This window comes from Bos indicus, chromosome 19, assembly GCF_029378745.1.
Source record: "Bos indicus isolate NIAB-ARS_2022 breed Sahiwal x Tharparkar chromosome 19, NIAB-ARS_B.indTharparkar_mat_pri_1.0, whole genome shotgun sequence".
NCBI lineage: Eukaryota > Metazoa > Chordata > Mammalia > Artiodactyla > Bovidae > Bos > Bos indicus.
Window position 1 is genome coordinate 37,768,215 of NC_091778.1, and position 18,179 is coordinate 37,786,393.

An 18,179-nucleotide genomic window follows, 5' to 3' on the forward strand; every position below is an offset into this window, starting at 1 on the left:
TTGTACAAGAGGATCTCCCTCCCCCAGGAAAGCAGATGGGCCGCAGTCTCATTCCATCTCCTCTTTACTGTAGATGTCACTGTCACCATCATAGCCACTGGGAGGAGCACACAACTTTAACCCCCTGTGTGCTAAGGGGAAGGGTAGAGGCTTTTGGGGCTATAAAACTAGCTATATACACACAACATCCTAGGGAGAAAGCCACCCCAAGCACACGCATGTCCAGGCACAGTGGGAGTTGGGGTCTGGAGCTCACGAGGGACCGTGGGCGGTGGGTAGGTGTATGCACATGAGGACATGCAGGGGAAGGGCTCGGGAGGTGGCAGAAACATTGCTGGGGTTACCTACAGGGAGGAGAGGTTGGGTGGCTGACCTCTGTGTCCTCCCAGATAATTCGGCTTTAGGGGTGAACCCCAGGTGAGAAACCCCTCCCTCCTACCTTTGACCTTAGAGAGGAGGGAGAGACTATAGGACCAGATTCCCAATCAGGGGTTCCCTCCCACTACCCCAGATGTGGCAGGCACCTGGCCCCTTCCCAACACTGACACCAGACCAGCGCCAGGGTACCGGCATGGGCCAGGACAGTAAGGCAAGCAGGAGCGTCCACTTGGAAGGCCAGGGCTGTGGTGGGCAGCGAGGGGGACCTAGGGCCCCTGGCAGAGAAGTGGCAGTTCTGGGCTCAGAAAGAAAGACTGCCATGGAAACCTATCTCTGGAACACCCCATCAGGATGGAGACATCCTCCAATCCTCAGGTGTTGCCCACAGAGACTGGACCCAGGGAGACCACCAAGGGGTCTCCATGGAGACAGAGATTGGCACTTAGGGGCCACCACAGACTGGTCACTGCAGTGATTTCTGAAGACAGAAGCTGGTCAATAGGGAGAGCCTCCTGCACCTGGGGGGGGCGGGGAATGGGGAGGGTCACCACGGTGGCCAGACCCAGCGACAGCAGTCCATTCTCCTGGGTGTAGGTGAGTGCGGTAGCTCCTAGCTGACACGGTACGTGGACGTGTTCTTGGGCTCCGTGCTGGGCACACACCAATCGCCGGCCTCCTGGATGGTCTGGTAGTGGCGCCAGGCTGACTTGTTGTAGACAGGCAGACGCTCCACTGAGTCCGTGGACAGGGCCTGAGGGGCGTCAAGGTCAGCCTCTCTTGCTTTCCTGCACCTTGCCCACTCCCTGGCGGACCACCCTTGCCCAGCGGTGGGCTCCAGCGGCCACTAACTATGGCCCACATGTCAGTCCAGCCAGGTGCCACACTGGCTGAGATGACTAAACCAGAAAGACCCATAAAAGCGTCTGTCCCTTCTGTGGCTTGCTCTGTTTAAAAAGGCTGTTCACTTAAAGGTCAGGGCGGGAGAGGGAGGAGGCAGGCTGTGTGACCTTGAAGAAGGTCACCAGCTCTGGGCCTATGTCGCCCCCTGAGCTGAATGAGTTCTCCATGCTTCCTCACAAGTCAAGGGTTCCCAGAACAGGGTCTCATTCATGTACCACAGACTCCCTAAACCTGCCTGCCAACTTAGGAGTGCCTGGTGGCTGGGGAACCATAGCTCTGCTCTGATTCTCAGTCTGAAATCAGGTAAAGATTGGAGGGATGGAAAAGAAACCTAAGAACAGGCCCGACCTGTCAGCAACCCATCCCCGCCCCTTGGGCGGGCTTTGCAGGCAGGGGCCCTCACCTTGAGATAGATGACAGCGTCGGTCCCAAAGCCCTCCATGGAGAAGAGCTGCAGGTCCCCCTGGAAGTACTTGGCATAGAGGCGGGAAATGGGGAGCCCATACCCGAAGCCAGCCTGCAAGAGGTGGGAAAGGAGCGCGCTGAGACACTGGGCCTGGGCTCCCTGGAGCTGCAGAGACCTATATGCTGAGTGAGGATGGCTAAGCTCAGGTCGTACAGGGGGCTCCCAGCACCAGGGTGAGGAGGGGACAGGAGAGAGGGACAGCTCGGAGACAAGATGGGGACTGTAGGGAGGGGGGAATCAGTCCAGTGGGGGAGGAAGGCTGCAGGGCATGGTGGGGGTGGGGAGCAGCGAGCAGGGCAGGAGAGGAGGCTGGCCCTGGTAGTTAGGCATCTGCGCAGGTCACTGGGCACCTCTTTGTCTCTATTTCCCACACTTCGCTCCGCCTATTACACTGGGAATGGACACGGAGGTGCGGGTGAGATGAACAATGCCAAGAGAGAGGTAGTTACTTGAGGAGAGAGAGAGAGGACGGGGAGAACTGAGGCAAGGTGACAGACAGACACCCACAGGTAGGTAGGGAGGCGCAGGCTGCGGAGAGGGAGGAGGAACAAGGAGGCCCAGACCCGGAAGAGCTGACTGACGTCACACACGGCCCACAGGATGGAGGGACCACGGGAGGTGGGGAAGCGAGTGACGGGCGTGTGTGACAGTTTGGTAAGAAGAGACCAGAAGACTGACAGGCATTCTTCAGGAGGTCGGGGGACTGGAGTGAAGCCAGCTCACCAGTGGGGTTCCCCCGGTGCCGGGCTGGGGCGTGGGGGCTGTGGAGTACATGTAACTGAAGAGTCGATCAATCTTCCTCAAAGGAACACCCCCACCTCGGTCACTCATCTAGGGGAGACAGGACACGTCAGGGTCTCTAGACCTCAGTTTTCTCCACACCGCACCCCTGCTCTTCTCAGGTCTTCCTCACCCCCAGCGTCTTCCCTAAGCCCATCTCCTGGCAGGAGGGAAGTCTCCATACCACTGCCCTCGGGCTCTCAAAGTCAAGGGTCACATACTTTGATGGAAAGGTCCTCCTCGCCCAAGGCCACCATGACCTTGACAGGCGGAAGAGTGACGCTGGACTCATGGCTTTCCACAGTCGCCCGCATGGCATTCTGCAGTGGGAAAGGTGGTAAGATACAGTGAGAGCAGCCTAGACCGAACCACCCCCCACCCTCCCAAAGGAGCGTCCCCCAGGCTCCTCACCTTGAAGAGTTCAAAAAGCATGTGGTAGAGGTGGGAGGGGACATAGACCATGTGAATCGGCTGTTTGGAGTTGGATGCTGCCAGGGAAGTCCAGACCAAAGATCAGGAGATTGTCAAGAGGTCACCATTCAGCATTCATTCACCAGCACCTAACACCCAGCACTCAACCACCATCCATGGTCCATCCGTCTGCTCATTCGTTCATCTATCTATTCATTCATTCAGTGTCCATTCATCCATTTACCTCTCCATGTAATATCCATCCATCATAGTGTCTGTCCATCCATCCATCCAGTATCCACCCATTCATCAATCAATCCATTCAACATCCATTCATTCATCTATCTACCCATCCAACCATCCAATTGTCTTCCAGTCTATTCATCTGTTCAAACGTCTATCTTTTCCATCTATCCATTCACTCAGAGTACAGATCCATCCTTCCATTCATCCACTGTTTATCCATTTGTTCATCATTTATCCACTCAAATAGTATCTATCTATGCTATACCTAGCCTATTAGCATTCACCTTGATACCAGAATCCCCTGGAGAGCTTTTCACCCAGGGGAGAGAGGAAGGGGCTACCCAGGTGATCCTGACACCAGCATCCTACTTCCTAAGAATCACTCTAACCTGGAGAGTTTCTTCGTTTTAGGGACTGAGTATCTTCCTGGTGCCTGGCACAGAGCTCTGTATGTAGCAGAAGCTAAATAAATGTGCAACAGATCAATGAATGAGGGAATCTGAGGCCCTGTGCTAGGCAAGCGGAGACAAAAAGTTGAATAAAATTCAGCCCTACCCTCTCAGAAATTCATGTCTAGACAGAGAAACGCACACCTCACTTTCACATCAGGTGTACCCAGAGCTGTGTGCGAGGCTCCGGGCTTGACCCTGGGGATCCGGAAGTAAAGCGGCCTGTCTCTGCCCTTCGGTTTCTGCCCCCAAGTAATTTAAACAGCGCAATGTAGAGGTCCACTGGGGGCAGGCAGGGCCTAACTCCTCTCTGGGAGGTCTGGGGAGGCTTTGCAGAGGAGCTGGACTTGAACAGTTCTTAAGGAAAGACTAGGATATGGGCAGTGCGACTTGCAGACATAGAGGCATGGACACCTCAGGTTTCTGGCGCACAGGCCAGAGTGGCTGAGCAGCAGCGGGAGGTGGGGAGGGGAGAGGTAACTTCCAGGTCTCTGGGCCTCCTCACCCCTCCACCTCCAAGGTGTTTATCCAGTTCACCCCCTTCTTTTCCTCTCTGCTGCCTTCCCCTCCCCTTGCCTAAACCTGCAGTGACCTCCTAACTGGTCTTCCTGGGTCCTCTCCTGCCTCCTCCAACCTCTAAATTAATCTTTAGAATGTTACTCAGATCCTGTCATCACTGTGCCTCAAACCTCCAGTGGTTTCTCAAAATCCCAGCTCCCGTCTGTAGCCCACAGGCCCTGCGTGCCCAGCTTCTCTCTCCCGCCCCTCACCCCTTCAATCTCCTAACCCCACCACACTGGTCCTTCTGTTTCTCAACTACTCCATCCAAAGTAGGACCCTTGTAGCCATCCTCTGTGTCCATCATTCCCTTTCTTCTTTTAGTAATAGACGCCTGCCTCCCCCAAAGTTTTAACTAGCATGTAACTGCCCAGCTGCTGCTGCTAAGTCGCTTCAGTCATGTCCAACTCTGTGCGACCCCATAGATGGCAGCCCACCAGGCTCCCCCGTCCCTGGGATTCTCCAGGCAAGAATTCTGGAGTGGGTTGCCATTTCCTCCTCCAATGCATGAAAGTGAAAAGTGAAAGTGAAGTCGCTCAGTCGTGTCCGACTCCTAGCGACCCCATGGACTGCAGCCCACCAGGCTCCTCCGTCCATGGGATTTTCTATGCAAGAGTACTGGAGTGGGGTGCCATTGCCTTCTCCGAACTGCCCAGCTAGAGACTAAATTCTCAGCCTCCTCTGCAGCTGGGAGACTCAGGGAAGTGGTGTGATCAACTCCCAGGCTCTGCCTTCCACATCCTCTTTCCCAAAACTTCGCCAGGCTGCAACTGGGACGTGAGGGGGTATAGCCGGCTTTGGCCATTCTATCCCAGGGGCTAGTGAGAGAAAACCTCTCAAATTAAGCATTTTTGGATCCGGGAGGACAGCCAAACTGACATCCCATAATACGCTGCTCCTACCCATGCCTGTCAGGATATCTCATTTTGTTTCCTTCCTGTCACATATCATGCTGAAATTAGCTTGTTTATTATGTACTCACTGGCTAAAGGCCCCGTTCCCCAACTTCCCCAACACCAAGAATGTGACTCCATGGGAACAGGGACCTAGCCTGTTGTGTTTACTGCTTAATAAATATTTACTAGATAAATTAATAATAATATAATAGCTCTGCTCCTCCCTCGTTTCCTGACTCCTACATCACTTCCCTCTCCCATGTCCCCAGCCCTTAGACACACACAGCCTCCTTCGCTCACCGTTGATCTCCTGGATCTCCAGGTCAGGAGAGGCCATGTAATACTTGTCACACAGGAGCTTGGCCATGTCGTAGGCATCTGAGAGAAGCAGAGGTCATCAGAGAATGGGGTGGCCTCCCCACAGCAGGCACTTCTCTTGGTATCAACAGTGGGTGCCACCAACATTAAACCCATGGGGATGTGGCCCCCACCCACGGGGGAATGGGTCACCCTCTGGCCAGGTAAACTTGGGGGTTCACTGGGGCTCCTCTGTGGGCCAGGCACAGTGAGGACGACTCACCCTTCACCACCTCAGAGACATTGCAGTTGGGGTCGATGCTGCCGATGTGTTTGGGGTGGGCAGGGTTGGTCCTGCCGTCAAAGAGCAGGGCTACAGGCAGAAACGGTGGGCACAGTTGGCGGGGCCATGTGCCTCAGCGCTCCCTCCCTCTTCCCCTGGCTCTCCAGGACCCCACCTCTATTTCTAACACTTCTGACTCTAACACCCACTTCCCACCCTCCTACCCTCTCTCCTCTGACCAGATCCTATAACCTCGAATCAGGCCAGTTTGGACCTTTGCAGGCCTGAAACATTCTTCTTCTCAGAAGTCTCGTTCCCACACATTCTACGTTATATTTAATTCTTCTCTTTTGCTATACATTAAAATAATTTTTACCATCTTGTGTATTTAATGATTGGCTATGATTTTGCAACACTCATAGTTAATTCTCCTAGAATAAGAAACTCTAGAAAACCACCTGTTTCCTAGTGTAATGAGATTGTTATGAATACCACAGAAAGAAGTGACACAGTTCTGCTTTCTGTAAACCTCTGAACAGTGAATGGCCCTGCGCCCGCTCACTGTGCTGGTTGATGAGCATGCGGATGGAGATGCGGCTGAGGTAGAAGCGGTCCAGGAAGTACTGGATGTTCTGGTTGGAGACGGGGTCATCGCCATAGGTGTCCTTGTACTCCAGCACGCCCTGAGCCATTGTGGGCACCACGTCATTGTGGCGGTTCCGGATGGTGACCAGGGCGTCAGTGAACCTTCGAAGGGGGGGAGATGTTGGCTCTAGGACACCCTCAGCCTGTCCCGGCTCTGCCCTTCTCTCCACAGTGCCTTCACCCACTCGACTCTTCCCAGCCCACTCCTCCAGAAGGCCGTCCCACTGCCTGCCTGACAGCTCCACAGGGTGGGTCCTGGGCTCCCCCCACAAGACACACAAGGATTGAGGGCTGTCTCCCTGCTCACCCTGGATATCCCCAAGGACAGGGACATTTCCGTCATCCTACGGGCATTTCTGTCCCTGGGGCTGTGGGTCACACCTGCCCTCCCGCCCCTAGCCAGGGCCTCACTCACTGGCTCAGGGTCCGATGGTCCTCAGGGTCCTTGTCCAGGAACTCCATGATGTCCAGGAGACTCTGGACATACCTATACAGGAGGGGAGGGGGGTACCACCTTAGCTCAGGGCCAGGCCCCCATTTGTTGGTTCTCAGAGGGCCTTTGCTTTGCTGTCCTAGAATAGCAGTCTTCAAAGGGGCTTGGTGGCCACCCCACCCACAGGGCTCCTGGTGAGAAGACTGAGGCCCAGACTGGGGAGGGGGCCTTGCCCAAGACCAGCAGTGACAGCAAGGCACTCAGCCTCCCCAGCCGTCATGGTGTCTGCCTGCAGGGTCGCTGCTGTATCCCGTGGGCCAGCCCAGTGCTCTCACAGAGCAGGGGTTCAAGGAGACATCCTCACACGCCGACTCTGGACACCAGGAGCTGTCATCCTATTCCCAGTTCCTAGGGAACTAGATTTTAAATGGTGGGTGGGAAAAACGAGGTGGGGGGGAGTTGGTGGGGACTGGGCATGCCCAGCTCTGACACGGGGTGGGGCTGGAGCCCACGGAGAGCCTAAAGGGGCCCAGATGCCTAGATGCTGCCAAACTGGAGCCACTGTCCCCCCACCCCCGCCCCGTCCCCACTGGGAGGCGGGGAGACACTGCTTTCCTACCGACACCTCAGCCTACAGCAGTTCACTCTCTTGGGGAAGGCGGAGAGCTGAGCCTCTCTCTGGCAGAAACACTTCAGGGGCAGGAAGGAGGGGCCACTGAGAGTCTGACCAGGGAGGGCCCTGGGGGCCTAACAGTCCCTCTTGAAGAGCTCCCACCACAGTCCAAAGTCCCCTGTACACAGGGCTTTGACCTTAACACTAAGAACAGCAGGAATGAGCCCCGTTTCACAGTCTCCGCAACTGAGGCCTGAGGCAGTTCCGCAGCTGGGCAGTGAAGACAGGCCTCCGGCGCTTCTGCCACTATACAGTGTTGGCTGCTCAAAGAGGCTCAGCCCCTCGGTCCGTGGTTCTCCTGCCTGGAGTGCCCTGCTCCCTTCACCTACTGCCAGTCTCCCCTCTCTTGCTTAACCCAGCAGAGAAGACAGTGAAAGAGCTAGCTTTGAAGCTGGCCCTGCAAGTCCCACGCTGGGCTTTTCCACTTTGAGCTGTGTGGCTCTGGGAAGTCATGGAACCTCTCTGGGCCTGAGTTTCCTTATCAGAGAAAGGGAGGGTATTGTACCTACTGCTATCACTGCTTTGTGCTGAGAATGAAATGTGGTAATTAACACAGTGCCTAGCAAATACTGAGCACTTTAAATGCTTGCTCTTGTTATGAACAGTGGCTCAGACACTGTCAACAGCTGAGTGCGCCCTCTTAGTCCCTGGGTGGCACGTGACACACTCCTCCTGGTTACCCTGGGCACAGGCTCTGAATCATACCATGTTTGAATCTGTCACGCTCCGGACAGCCGCGGAGAACAGATGGGGCTTTCCCAGCCCTGCTGCTGCTGCCCGCCTTCCCCACACAGGGCCCAGCACAGCGCCTGGCAGGAGGTGGCAGAGTCACTGGTAGGGGAGCCCAGAGAGCAGAGGTGATCAGCTCTCCCTGGAACCCCCTCACCATCCTCAGCGCCCCAGCAGACAGACAGAGCAGCCGCCTACGGCCTCACCTCAGAATTCCTGGAGAATAACAATAGCCGATGCTCACCCAGTGACCATTAGTGCTCACCTGTGCTCAGAGTCCGGAGAAGGCAATGGCACCCCACTCCAGTACTCTTGTCTGGAAAATCCCAGGGACGGAGGGGCCTGGTAGGCTGCAGTCCATGGGGTCGCTAAGAGTCAGACACGACTGAGTGACTTCACTTTCACTTTTCACTTTCATGAATTGGAGAAGCAAACAGCAACCCACTCCAGTGTTCTTGCCTGGAGAATCCCAGGGACGGGGGAGCCTGGTGGGCTGCCGTCTATGGGGTCACACAGTCGGACACGACTGAAGTGACTTAGCAGCAGCAGTAGCAGTGCTCAGAGTCTATGCAGGGGCTTTCATCTCTGAGCATGTGCTATTTCCCCCTTTTGCAGATAAGGAAATCAGCTCAGAGAGGGCAGATAATATGTTTGAGGTCACACAGTAAGCATTCACACTGGGATTCAAACCCAGGTCTGTCTGACGCCAGTCTACACCACATGGCCAAGTGCTCACAGTCTATATTGGTCCTAACAGTGATGCTGCTGATGTCCACGGTGAGGGCGGCCAGTGTCTACGGTGCTGGCCCTGTGCTAGGCTCTGCTCTGTGCTCCCCTAGTTTAACCTCCACAATGACTCTGTGGTGTGTATGCTACTGCTGGACCCATTTTACAGATAAGCAGGTCAACATGCAGAGCTGGAATGCTCTCTCACAGGCCTGTGTTACTCCAGATCCCTGGATCCCATGCCCAAGAGAAAGCTTCATGCTCATGTGACTCTTAGAGGGAGAGGGGATTTGAGAGGAGGATCTGCAAGTATGCAATGGTGGGAACAGACAGAGACAGGAGAGACAGGAGACCAGCTGGGGGGATAGGTGCCCAGGAACCCCTTCCCAAGGCCCGGGGCAAATAGAGAGGGAGGAGGTTGGAACTACGGGGCTCTGACCAGCTAGGCCAGGATTGGGGGTTGGTGACAGGATGAGTGCTCTCGCTGGTAGCCCCACCCACTGTGGCTGCCTAATGAACCACCAAGGAGGGTAGCTTGAAGTAAAATAAAGGACACCAGGATGGACTGGCAGTGGGAGCGCCAGCTGGCAGGGCTCTGGGGAGAGCTGCAGCCTCATTCAGGCCTCAGTCTCCTGGACTGTGAAGCAGGGATTAGAATCTCTGCCCGCCTTCCTCTGGGGGACATTCCAGCAGGGGAGTGGTCCTGGGTGTACTCCAGGAAGGATGGATGATGAGAATTCTCCCAGGGGAACCGTGACTGGGCCTGAAACCCCTCAAGAGTCTGGCAGGCCAAACCTCACCCGTGGTCCTGAAAAGGGAAAGATGCTGGGGAGGGAGTGATGCTGGCTCCAGGGCTGCCCACCCTGGCCGGTCAGAGAAAGAGCTGGGCTTAGTCTGGAGCAGTGATGCAACGACAGAGCTGTCACCTGCCCTGGGCCTGGCAGAACAGGCAGTGGGGCCAAGGTGAAGCTCCAGGAAGGCCTGGCCTGTCGACCTCAGCAGTAACCAAGGCTGCCCAGGACTTCCTGGGTGACAGCTGGAGTGTCCCCACCTCCCCTCTACCAAGTCAAGTGGAGGCCCCAGACCCTGCCTTCTGGGGCTTTCCAGCCAATCCAGAACCCTGGATTTGGCAGGGGGGAGGGGTGGGATTTGGCGGGAGGAAGGCGCATGTGTGTGCCTGTGTGAGTGTGCGTGGATGAGCCTGGGCTAGGGGTGTCGGAATGAGCATCTGGCAGAGGGGGAGGAGGCACGCGCAGGCTTGTGTGGGCAGAGGAGTGGGGAGCCGGTGTGAATCTGGGCGCCTGTGGGTGTGTGTGCACACTCGTGTCCACAGCCGCTGGGGACCAGGGTGTGAACAAGACAAAGGCCCTGTGAGGAGGGGAGAGGTGGAGGCGTGTTGGTGTCTGGCAGCTGCCTGCGGAGGGGCGCTGGGCGCGGCCCTGAGCCAGGCCGACCCGGGTCCCATTGCTGATGGCACTGCTCCCAGTCCCACTGTGTGAAGTGGGCCTCGCAGGAGCAGGAACAGATTAGAGGAGGCGATGCTGGTGGCCGGCCTCCACTCTGAATACGTAAGTGATGGCTGAGGGATTCAATGGCAGGTTTTGGCTACAGCCCTGGGCCTGGCACAGAGCAGGCCCTGGGTGCCCGGAACCAGTGAGGTGGTGATTCTTTTCAAGGGCAAAGATTACTGGGTCTGGTATCCACATACCTTGCTGAGGCAAGGGAGGTTCATGAGAAGGTGCCGAGGCACCCACTCTTACCCCCTTCCCATACTACACCCCTGCAAAGGCACTACTGGTCACAGGAGTGACTCACTGTCATTTGATTCTACTCTGCAACTCTCACTCAACCCTCCATTTTCCAGATACATCCCCAACTCCGTGCCCTTTGTCAGCCTGTCACTCTCCCCAGCGAGATGTCAAGGTTACCCCTCTGGACCCCCGCAACACTAGCCATCAAACAATCTCTGTAAAGAAAATCTACTTTCCCACTGACCTGCTTTGCTTAGAAATCTCTGACTCCTCCAGAACACGGCTCTCTCCCTTTCCTTTGTGAGCACAGCCTCCAGATCACACAGCCTGGGTTGGAATCCCGGCTCTACCACTTACTACCTGATGAGCTCAGACTAGTTTCTTAATCTCTCTGAACCTCAGTTTCTTCATCTACAAAACAGGGGTGATAAAAAGGCCTACTTCGCAAGGTTGTTGTGAAGGGTCAGTGAGTAAGGACAGGCTCAGAGCAGCTCCTGATCGCCAGCAGGCCTTCCGGTGTGTCTGCCTCTGTCACTGTCGTCTGCCACCATGCCATGACTACACTCTTAAGAGAACCTCTGCCACAACACATTCTCTTTGGCCAGAAGGTGTTGCTGCCGGAAGATCACAGACATCACTCGTGTGTAGAGTTCCGTGTACTTCCACATCCAGCAGTGGCATCTCACCCATTTTACAGATGAGGAAGCCGAGACTCAGAGGGGCCATGTGGTTGGCCAAACGTTAAGTCTGGCACAAAAGTCAAGCACAAAAAGCCAAGCCTCAAAGTCAGGCATGCCGGTGCTATACCCAGGGCTTTCCTTTACCTTCCAGTCACCTCCAAAACAGGATCCCATGACCCCAAGTGAGTCCAGTTGAAATAATCCATCAGGTTCGTTTAGAATTAGGAATTCCCCACTTGCCCACAGTGATTCCTGCCTAGAACCTCTCCCCAGCTGAGTAGAAACTCCATTAGCTGTTGCCACATGTTAAATATTGCCACCACTGTTACCGATAGCACGTGCGCAGGTCTTGTCCATTTCCAAAGGAAAAGTTTTACTGCTCACTCATCAGTCTCTGAGGCCAGTAGCCCTCTTGGCATGCTCTCTGGTAGGTTGTCCCCTTCCTCTCGTGAAACTGCCTACCCCCACCACTTCCATCATCCAAGCTGGCAAGGGGGTTCCTATGGAGAGGGAGGTCTGTTTCAGGAAGTCCTTCCTTCCCTCAGACCACAATCTCTCTTGCTGCGGTTGATGCTCACTCTCTGCAAACAGTCTCAGCAGGCTGTCTCTTCAGTGCGTCAGCACACTCTAGCAATACCTTGGCCTGCTCTCCTCTAAATGAATCATCCACTGGGAAGCATTCCCTCTTGTCTCACTTCACTCTCTCCTGCTGGTCATTACTTCCCAGCTTTGAGAGAAGAACTAAGTCAGGCCAAGCCCCGACGTGTGTAACTGATTTTCAAGAAGGGACTCTAGGACTTCCCTGATGCGCCAGTGGTTAAGAATCTGCCTTGCAATGCAAAGGACATGGGATCGATCCCTGGTCAGGGAACTAAGATCCCACATGCCACAGAGCAACTCAGCCTGTGTGCTATAACCACTGAGCCCTTGCACCGCAAGTAGAGAATCCATGTGCCGTAATGAAAGATCCCCCATGACACAGGGAAGATCCCACGTGCCACAGCTCAGACGCAACACAGCACATAATAAATGAATAGTTTTTAAAAAAGAAGGGGCTCTATGGGCCTTGGGGGCATCACGGGCCATCAGCACCTCCCTGCCCTCCCCCCCCACGTCCCCTGACTCTTCAAGGAAACAAGTGTCCAAGGACGGGCCCGAGAAACCCTGCCCTGGAGTTAAGGACCAGCTGGAAAGGCAGCCAGGTCACTCAGCTGGACAGAGCCGGAGGAGGGCTGGAGAGAACAGATGGCACCTTCTGTCTCCTCCCCATGCCTTCCACGCTGCCCCATGGCAGGAAATGCCAGTTGGCTCAGAGGTCCTGGACCTTTAAGGGATAGGCCCCAGTGAGGGGTGACCTCATTGTGCCACATAAAAATCAGGCTCTGCCCTCTGTCCCCACCATCCACCTTCATCACCTGCGCTAACAGTGCCCTGTCCATAAAGTGAGTGCTTGGATGCCCTAGCCGGGCTCTCTCCTGCCTCCACACCTTTGCACAAGCAGTTCCTTTGGTCTGAATGCGCTACCCTTCTTTCTAGGTCAAAGTTCACTTAGGCAACCTATAAGGCCCAGTGACACGTCACCCCCTCTCTGCCTCCGTTTCATCTTCTCCACAATGTTCTGATTCAACTGAAATTCACTGTGCACAGACCGTGTGCCTGGTCTTTCCTTACTTTATCCTCATTTAGTTAGAATAAGTCATTTGTAGCACATTCACGCACAGAAAAAAGCTGGAAGGGCATCAACAAAGGGCACGTACAAAACCTGAATGTTTGGTTAGAGGGTGGAGGGAAGTGGCTGACGTTTTCTTTTATCTACTTTTCTGTGTTCTCCAAATGTCAAAGTGGGCATGTCATACTTCTTCAGTGAGGGAAAGAAACCAATGTTATTTTAAAATAATCTTATTTTGCTTTGAATTTAAAGAAAACAAACTCTTCAGTAGCTTACTGCTCCTGCCATTATGGACCTCTTAAGGTTGCCCCTTTTATTCTCCCCATGAGATCATGGGCTCCTGAGGAGCAGCTTCGGCTGCTGTTTCCCTAACCTAACGCAGCACTGAGCTCCAAGTGGGTGTGGATGCCCCAAATCGAAAAGGAAACCACAGTAGTACCAGACCTGCCACAGCCAGAATAACAGGCAAGAGATTTCTGCACACATGCCACTGAAGATTAACCACGATTAGCTACTCACACACCCAGTTACAAAGCACATTTTTGTTTATCCTTCATGTGATTGGCCTTTGGTTAACGTCATTCAGTTTTTAATACTTATCTCTGGACAAAGTTTTTGAGTAAACTTTACTGAGAATTTCTCTCTGCTATTGCTGCTCTGTGCAATAAACTTTTGCTCTTTGCCCATCTAAAGCTCTTTGGGGTTGGTACTGTGCCATCCTTGTGTCTATCTGAGTGTTTTCCAACATCCAAAACAGGCTGATTTGTTTGGATTATACGATTTGAAGATTCACTTCTTCCTGTTTCCCACAAAGTTGCCCCAGCTAGATGTTTTATCTAATAGGTGCTAGATTTTCAGGGTCAGGGCTGGTGGCAAATGTTGACATGAGCCTGATTTGGGTTTTGGTGTGAAAATGATGATTTCCTTTTCGAGAAAATGGAGGGTGGTGGGTATAGTGCTGTCTCAGGGACATGGAGGCTGGAAGCTTGATCTGAGTCCCTGCTATGGCCTAGGATTCCCACTTGACTGTGAGAACTCCCCTACCTCTCAAAGTCCCTGTGCCTCTCCTCTTTCCCCACCTCCTGCAAGGCTGCTGGGAGCATCAGACATCTGACAGTGGAGTGGGGGGCATGGGGATCTAGCCAAGGGTCTCACCAGCTCTGTACCAGCTGCACCGAGGGTGTGCTCAGCACCCGGTCAGGAAGCAGGTTGATCTCCTTCATGATGTTGGCCAGGCGCACAGGCAGCTCCTGCCTGAGGAAAGTGAACGAGGTTTTCTCACAGGCATTGCTGGACCCTGGTGGCAGAGGGAAAGGTGAGCCTAAGAGTTACAAAGCACTGGAGCCAGAAGACCTCTTAGTGGTGGGGAAGGGGGTCAGGTCACTAAATACTTCATTTCCTGAAGGTTCAGAAGAGACAAGAAGACAAGGAGGCACACGACAAGGGGCCCCTCCTGACCCATGCAGTGACCACCACACCACTCAGCCTAACCCTTAGGGAGGTTGTGGCCTTTCCCCACCTCCAGCTGAACCCTGCTTGCCTTCAACCACAGGGGACAGGGCCGCCCTGGGCCCACTGGGTGCTGCCTCAGCCCAAGTTATCTCACTTCTTCTCTTTCTTTCCCTCCTAGTAGACACTTTGCGGGACTTGATCTAGGTGGGCAGAGGAGGCTGGGAAACCCATCCTACCTTGAGATGAGCTCCCCTGGCTGAGGGAAGCTATGCCCAGACCACAGCAGCCATAGGGTCCCGGCATCATCTTGGCCCAGGTGGTCTTTATGTCCACAGTAGACTTGCCCCTACATTAATGCCCACTCACCTGAGAGGTAGACAGGGTCGGGGAACTAGGGCCCAAATACTTAGATTCTTGGTCTGGCTTGAAGATGAAGAGCAGGTAGAGGACCGAATGAGGTCATGGCCTAGAGTCAGGAGACCTGGGTTCTAAGTCCAGGTTCTGCTTTTAACTCTGTCACCCAGGGCATGTCACTATCCCTCTGAAGACCTGTGTTACCCCCTGAACTCCAAGTGGACCACTTGACTGTGAGTCCCTCCCTGCTGTGACAGTTCTGTTAACTGGGGTCCAGTCTGGACTAGACAACTGCTGGAGGCTGGGAGTGGGCTCAGGAAGCTTTCCTACATGGCAGGAGCTCAAATATGGAGGGAAGCAGGTGAACAAGTATCGGCAACAGATGCCCTGTGTCCTGGCTGCCACCTCCCCACCTCCTCCCATCAGTGACGCAGCTGTAACCTGAGCCAGGCACTGTCTCCTCAACTCTTGAGAGACCTGGGCAACCCCTTCTAATCCCTAGCCGGCACCACAGAAATTCTGTGTGAACAGACACTGTCCAAACAACGCCTGTTTCAGTCACCGTGTTGGCACAGCCTTGCCACTCCCAGATCACTGGTGGTAGGAGACCCTGGCCCAGGAACCCAGGGGCAGCCAAGGATGGGTACAAGCTGTCTGACTCCATTTCATGGTGTCCTGGACCCCTACCCAGCTGGGGACAGACGGCAAGGCCACAGGAGATTTGATCTTCAAGTGTCCTTGTCCTCCAGGACAGCTGGGGGCCAGCTCTTTCAGTGGGGGGAGATGTACCAGTCAGGGCCTCTCTCCTGTTGACTCATTTGAAAGAGTCCCTCCTGCTAACAGACCCCCAGGGCAGGTCTCCTTCCCGATGGCTGCACCTCTCAATGCCCCCTAGTCACTCCCATAACACCCCCCATTTCCTCTCTGACCTTTACTCTTAGAGTCGCCAGGACAATCCCCAGTAACCCTTCAGTGCCTGGATACACCCTCCTGCTCCAATGGCACTGACTCACTGCCCCTTCCTCTCCAAGACTTCTCACAAAACCCAGTAAGACACCATGGACCCCCTCCTTCTCAGTGCCCCCACGTCCCCCTAACAGCCCAGTCTCTTCAGCCGGGGTGCCCTTAACCCTTTCAAGCCCAAGCGGCCCCTACCTCCCCGTTAACTCTTTCCTGTCTGGACTCCTGCAAGAAAACCTTCCCTGTCACTCGGCCTCCCTTAGCCTCCGAGTTAACCCTTCGTGACCACGACTCCTTCACCCCCACTCCCGCCCCTCGCAGACCCCCGGTGCCAGCCGCCTCCCGCTCACTCGTACCGAAGTCCAGAAACTGCTTCATGGACAGCGGGGATGGGGAGAACTTGCTGAAGTGCTCGATGTATTTGGGTGCCCCTGCCAGGGACGCATTCTTCAGCAGCGCGCGGACCCAGCGCATGGCGATGGCGACCACTTCTAGGACTCGGGTTCTGGACCCTGCGCGGGCAGCGCTGGCGCTCTGCTCAGCCCAGTCCGGCCCGGTGCCGCGGCGGCCGCCTCCTCCCCACCTCGACCCCCGAGACCCGGCCAATTGGCTTGTTGCGGCGCCCCGACGTCACTAATGGCGACTCACAAACAACTCCAGGAGAGCCAATAGCCTCTCGGCCCGGCACGTGGCTACCCCCCTGGGCCCGCCCCCTTAACCCACTGTTTGCCCCGGGCGGCCTGCTGTTTTCTGGAGGCAGCGCTGAGAGCCCGCCTCCGGCGTCACTACGCGCGTTCCTCCTCCCGGCCTAGCCCGGATTAACCTCTCCCTCCCGAAAGGCCCGTGATTCCCTTTCCTCTTACACTCCGTTTCCCCGTTACCTCCCCGAATCTCCTTCACTTGCCCGCCCGGAGATTGTCCGGTAGCTTTCAACGCGTGCTCTTCCGCCCACAAGGGCCCGATTCACCTGTCCTGATTTCCACCCACCTGCTCTCCCTCAGGGCGTCTGGTGGGTTCCCAGTCTGGATGACTGTGACTCGGACTGGGGATGGGTCGGGATTCGAGCCCATGCTCATCCCTCATATAGACGTGTAACACACCTACTTCCACAAAGATCCAAGCAGCTCAGGACAAGGCAGCATTTTGCTTTTCCAGTTAAAAAACACCGAGTCAACCCCCTCACTAACGCCTAGCGGCGGCTACAATGAACTTTTAAAACCACCTTTATTTTATTATTCTCTACTCATTTGACCTGAGAAAGCAAACTTTTTCGCACTTAGCGTTCTTAGAGAAAGGTCCTGGAAGGTGATCTGTACTGGAGGCCAAGAGGCGGCACTTCGCAGCAGCCGGCACTTCACAGCAGTCCGGATCTCTCGTGGGAACAAAGCTTGTCCTCTTGTTGTCCAATGCAGGATATGTCCTGTCCCGGCATCCCACCCACTTGCCCCTATGAGGTGTTTTTCCGCTTCAGTCCTTGGCCCACACTCACCAAGTGCCAAATAGTTAGTTGCTAGGCTTATATGCTGGGAATGGGAAACAGACAGGACCGGGACATGGTCTTTTGCCTTGATTGTTTCATTTCTCAGTTTGAGAGAGCTGCATAAGTAAATAAATAGTTACAGCAGACTGCAGTTATAACCATTGCAGAGCTGTGTGCAAGGCTTCACAATGGAAGGGACTCTCTTAGCTGAATGAATAATATCCCATTTGCCAGGCACTCTGCATGCATCATGTCATTGAATTCTCCAGACAGCTCTACCGTGCTGCTGTTACCACCATTTTACAGTTGAGGAAACAGGTTCAGGTACCATTTTCCACTGCAAATCTGAAGGTGTTACTTCCCTTGCTCACAGCCTTGGCTTTCACTTCTTACTGGAGCCTTTCCAGTTATCACATGATCTGCTTTGGTTAACTCTCTAGCTTCATCTCTTCCACACTCCCCTGCTCAAGTCCCACCCATACTTATCTAGTGCCTTGAACCAGACTTCAATCTCCCCGCTGTTGCAAATGCTGTCTCCTACCCATGGATCATTCTTTCTTCTCACTTTCACCTACCCATTCTTCTGCACTCACCAAAATCGTCAATGACCTAATTGCTAGCTGAATGGAGTGCAGGTAACAAAACGCACAAATCTCCAAATTTTCCACTATATGTTCAACTTGGGTTGGTGGGGTGTTCTCAGGGACTCACACTGACAGAATATTTCTCTCAACACAGGTTTCCACAGTATCAGAGCCTGGAGAAGCAGAACCGGGAGAGTCTCACCCAGCAATTAACTGTCTCAGCCCAGAACTGATCCCCTTCCCTCCGGCTGACAACTCATTGGCCAGGCTGGGTTATGGGCTCCCTCCGAAGGTTCCTCAGGCCTCCTGATCTAGCACTATTTTAGCTCTTAACACACTGCATGGTAATCATCTGCCGACTCATCTGTCTCCCCAGCTA

At 54.6% G+C, this 18,179-nt stretch overlaps 1 protein-coding gene across 4 annotated transcripts; it reads right to left on the reverse strand.

Moving 5' to 3' along the window:
- Positions 1-46: 46 nt before the first annotated feature.
- PDK2 (pyruvate dehydrogenase kinase 2) lies at positions 47-16,331 on the reverse strand. Of its 4 annotated transcripts, XM_070773298.1 has the most exons (12): positions 16,093-16,231; positions 14,789-14,888; positions 14,126-14,267; positions 6,725-6,796; positions 6,194-6,411; positions 5,665-5,754; positions 5,385-5,462; positions 2,936-3,012; positions 2,746-2,844; positions 2,468-2,575; positions 1,682-1,795; positions 47-1,129 (listed from the first exon to the last, which is right to left on the reverse strand). In XM_070773298.1, exons 3-12 carry the CDS (start codon positions 14,191-14,193, stop codon positions 989-991), a joined length of 1,065 nt encoding a protein of 354 aa, XP_070629399.1. In that variant the 5' UTR covers positions 14,194-14,267; positions 14,789-14,888; positions 16,093-16,231; the 3' UTR covers positions 47-988. The 4 variants fall into 4 exon arrangements, with proteins under 4 accessions (XP_070629399.1, XP_070629400.1, XP_019836739.1 ...); XM_070773299.1 differs by lacking the exon at positions 14,789-14,888 and having other exon boundaries at positions 16,093-16,331; XM_019981180.2 differs by lacking the exon at positions 14,789-14,888 and having other exon boundaries at positions 6,227-6,411; positions 16,093-16,328.
- Positions 16,332-18,179: the final 1,848 nt, after the last annotated feature.

What these genes read in the sequence shown, in the direction of transcription:
- PDK2 (XM_070773299.1), bottom strand. Translation starts at nt 16,210, where the DNA reads ATGCGCTGGGTCCGCGCGCTGCTGAAGAATGCGTCCCTGGCAGGGGCA. An exon ending in GTGCAGCTGGTACAGAGCTG is followed by an intron (nt 6,797 to 14,125) that starts GTGAGACCCTTG and finishes CCTCCTGTATAG; the next exon opens with GTATGTCCAGAGTCTCCTGG. An exon ending in AGGAGGACCTTTCCATCAAA is followed by an intron (nt 2,576 to 2,745) that starts GTATGTGACCCT and finishes TGTCTCCCCTAG; the next exon opens with ATGAGTGACCGAGGTGGGGG.